General features: G+C 40.1%; 1 protein-coding gene across 1 annotated transcript in view; it reads right to left on the reverse strand.

The window, feature by feature from the left end:
* Positions 1 to 3,789, reverse strand: part of LOC103609806 (interleukin-18 receptor 1-like) — a 49,998-nt gene that overhangs the window by 23,742 nt on the left and 22,467 nt on the right. The window contains 1 exon segment of the mRNA XM_008594089.1: positions 2,853 to 3,018. Within this exon segment, the coding sequence (XP_008592311.1) occupies positions 2,853 to 3,018 (166 nt within the window).

The raw sequence follows: 3,789 nt of genomic DNA on the forward strand, positions 1-3,789 counted from the left end.
CACACACACACACACACAGAACTCTGCAACAAAAAATTCCTGCTTGCATCACAACTGCTTCCTAACACTCTCAGTTCAATTCCACGCACTCATGACTATCCATCCCAGGGGTGCGTCACGGGGTGGGAGTGGAATTACTCAGAGAACTGAGTACATAGCAGCTACTGACCCCACCTGATGTCCTGCACCAGAAGGCAGTGAGCAGACCAAAAGTGCATTGAGATTATCCAAATCCATGGGTGCACTCGAACACCTCTCTCTCACACAATTTCCACACACATCACAGGAATCAGTAATAATAATAGTAATAAAGCCGCTTTCTTCAACCTGGCCATCAGTCGCTTATAGGTAGGTCCTGAAGCAATCCGGATGGGAAAACGAGCTGAATGGCTGTCCTTGTCTGCTTGACACTGTTTCTGCAAATTCCACACAAGCAGAGCCCCCTGCCCACACTTCTCCCTCAAAACTGGCCAAAGGTGCTGGCCACTGAAGCCAGACCCAGATGGTGCCGCAAACGGGCCTGCAAAGCACCCATATGTGTGCCTCCTACCAGTAATTTTTTTTTTCTTTTTATCTTTTTTACTGACCAGTAACGGGATCGCAACCCTCGGTGTCACGCCCACACCGGGGACGGCAATGGGATTGCAACCCTCGGTGTTGCGCCTGCACCGCGCTCAGCCAGTGAGCGGGAACCGGTCTCCACATGGGATCCGAACCCTAAAGGCAGGGATGGAACTACCAGTAATTTTTTATGTTACATTTTATAAACCCAAGTCAATATTTTTCAAGATAAATAACAAATATCAGAGACTTCAATTTCATTTCCAACCAGTGGTTTACTGATTTTGCTTCCTTTTTCCTGTTCCATCAGTTAGGTCATGATCAGTCAACAGACTTAGAATACGTAGTGCTGTGGTCAATTATTTAGCTAAAAATATGCTTAGCATATTTATTTTCTAAATTTAAATATCTGCTTATTGGGTTTTCTGAAAATGCAGAACACCGAAGCTCACTAATTTACAGGTACTGTAAAACATTTGTGCATCCAACAGGAAATAGAGTCTAATTGACTTGGGATTGATTCACGTGTTTAGAAAACATTTCAGATAAGAGCTCCCTGAAAAATCACAGGTCAACAGCGTTCCAGCAAAAGGCATAAACAAGCTTCTAGAAAATCATCAGCAGTTGCTCCAACTTTCCCACATCCTCCGTTCAGACCACCATCTCACAGACTTCACCATTTCCATGACAGAGTCATAGTATTCAGATTTGTTCTTGTATAGAAATTATACACTTTGTCTTGTGTACACACACAACACTGTATCTGTCCACATATGTGTATGTACAATCTCCAAGCATTGCCTAAAAGAGCTCTTACAATCCAATCAGTAAAAGATACACCGACAGGGGCCGGCCCGGTGGTGCACTCGGTAGAGTGCAGTGGCGCTCCCACTGAGGGTTCGGATCCCATGTAGAGACCAGTCCGCTCACTGGCTGAGCACGGTGCGGGTGCGACGCCGAGGGTTGCAATCCCATTGCCGGTCACAGTACGGGCGCGACACCAAGGGTTGCGATCCCATTACCGGTCACGAAAAAAAAAAAAAAAAAAAGATACACCGACAAAAGAAAATAGAGAAAATAAAGAGGCTATCCATAAAGAAGCAATAGTAAGATGCAAAAAATATATTAAAAAGTTTAATTTATTATCAAGATAAAAAATTGGAAAAAGGGCCGAGCCCATGGCGTACTCGGGAGAGTGCGGCACTGGGAGCGCAGCAGTGTTCCCGCCGCAGGTTCGGATCCTATATAGGGATGACCGGTGCGCTCACAGCGCTTACTGGCTGAGTGCGGTGCAGCCGGTCTCAGAAAGGACAAAAAAAAAAATTGAAAATAAACACTAAATTTCAGAAATTTTCCATATCAGATTTTTAAACAGTTTAAAAGTATTAGTTGCCAGTGTGGTGAAGGTGTGAGGAAAGAGGGAATCTTTTACCAGGTGTGGGGTTTTAAACTGGCACAGCTCCCTGGAGACCACTTGATAATGTGGATCAAAAGCCATGAACATGCCCATAGCGTTTGATCCAGTAATTCTACACTTAAGGATTTTGTTGACGGACAAATCATATAAACACCCAAATACTTATGGAAATAGTATTGACTTTAGCCTTTAAGTAATAGCCAAAAATAGGAAACTCAGAAATGTCCAATAACAAGGGGTTTAGTTAGAGGAAACCAGGTACACTCAAAATGGTATCCCATGCTTGGAAGAATGTTTTAAAGATGTAGAAGAATAATCACAATATAATTTTTAGTGGATAAAAGACACAAGCAATAAATGTTATCACTTTTTCAAAGTAGATGTTTACACACAAACACACACACATAGTCTCTGGCTGGTGGGATTATTAATAAGTTTTAGTTTCTTACTATTTGTTTTCCCATCTTCCAATTTTATAAAATGAATTCATATATCCAGAAAAAATATATACAGTAGAGTTTTAAATTTTAAGCTCATATGACAGAAGAAAATAAAACTCCTAGCTCATATGACAGAAGAAAATAAAACTCCTTAAACTAGCATTCCTAAAAATTAGCTTATTGAAAGAGAATGAAATTGAAGATAGATAGGGGGAAAGAAAGACGTTACCTTTTATTGAACATCTAGTACAGGACAGCTCTGTGCTACCTACATTACATATTTTCTTTTTACAACAGCCCCACGACCATAGTCCAAGTGACCTGTGTGGGGTCAAACAGCTTATTTGTTATGAGACCAAAATGGTCCACAGCCGTCACTTTAGAACTTTATCTTTTATAGCAAGTCTTAAGTTAAAATATTTAAAAATCATTACCTTGTACAATGATGTTCGGTTGACCAGTTTTTGATAGTAACTATTGTTACAGGTTATCTCCAAAGATTTTTTAACTTCCACTCTTTTACTAATTACTTGTTTTTTGGTAAAACAGCTGTGTTTATTTCTTCCAATGACATTTAATTTCCATTCCTGAGTATCATTTCTATGAAATAAACGTGTTAAGGCATTTTATAATTACTATAAATACTTTGAAAATATTATTCATCTTCCATTTAGTAACCAATCCAATATTTATTTCCTAATTTCTGTTTAAAGAGATTCATTCATTGCTGCCCAAACCCTGTTCCACCTCCACTGGGTTCAGAGCAGCAAATTCATGGGGAGAGAGGTGAAACCCTACGTGTGCGCACACACACACACACACACACACACACCCTACTGCAGACCATACATTATGGATGTCAGAACAGCAAATGTATAAAATTTCAATGACCTTTGGGGACAAACAAGTTCAGAGATTCTTAGCCCAGGATGGGAGAGTGACTTTGGTCTCATGGAGTCTATAAACAAACTCCTGATGTTGTTTTCTGAATGTGTGTGCATTTGCATTAGGCTTTATATTTCTCATGGCAGTTTATTCCAATCCCCTTCTCTTACTGTTGAGTAAACCAAAGTCCAGAGCTGCTGCCTCAGCATAACTGTATTAGCAGTTTAAATGCCTTACTGAGCAAAAGTGAGTTTGCATAAAATTCACATTTGTTGTTCCTTCTGATAGAAATTAGTAATCTAGAAGAAAAAAATTAATAGCAATTTTGAAAAAGAACTTTTTAAAGAGAAAAGATTTGCAATCTGATGTTTGCTTACACTGCACCTGTGATACATAGATGCACATACTAAATGCAACAGACATGTGTCGTTAAGTTGCCCTGCATGCCTGATGAATTTGTGCCCGCCTTAGGCTCTTCCAGGTCCC

Source organism: Galeopterus variegatus, unplaced genomic scaffold (assembly GCF_000696425.1).
Source record: "Galeopterus variegatus unplaced genomic scaffold, G_variegatus-3.0.2 Scaffold10112, whole genome shotgun sequence".
Classification (NCBI taxonomy): domain Eukaryota; kingdom Metazoa; phylum Chordata; class Mammalia; order Dermoptera; family Cynocephalidae; genus Galeopterus; species Galeopterus variegatus.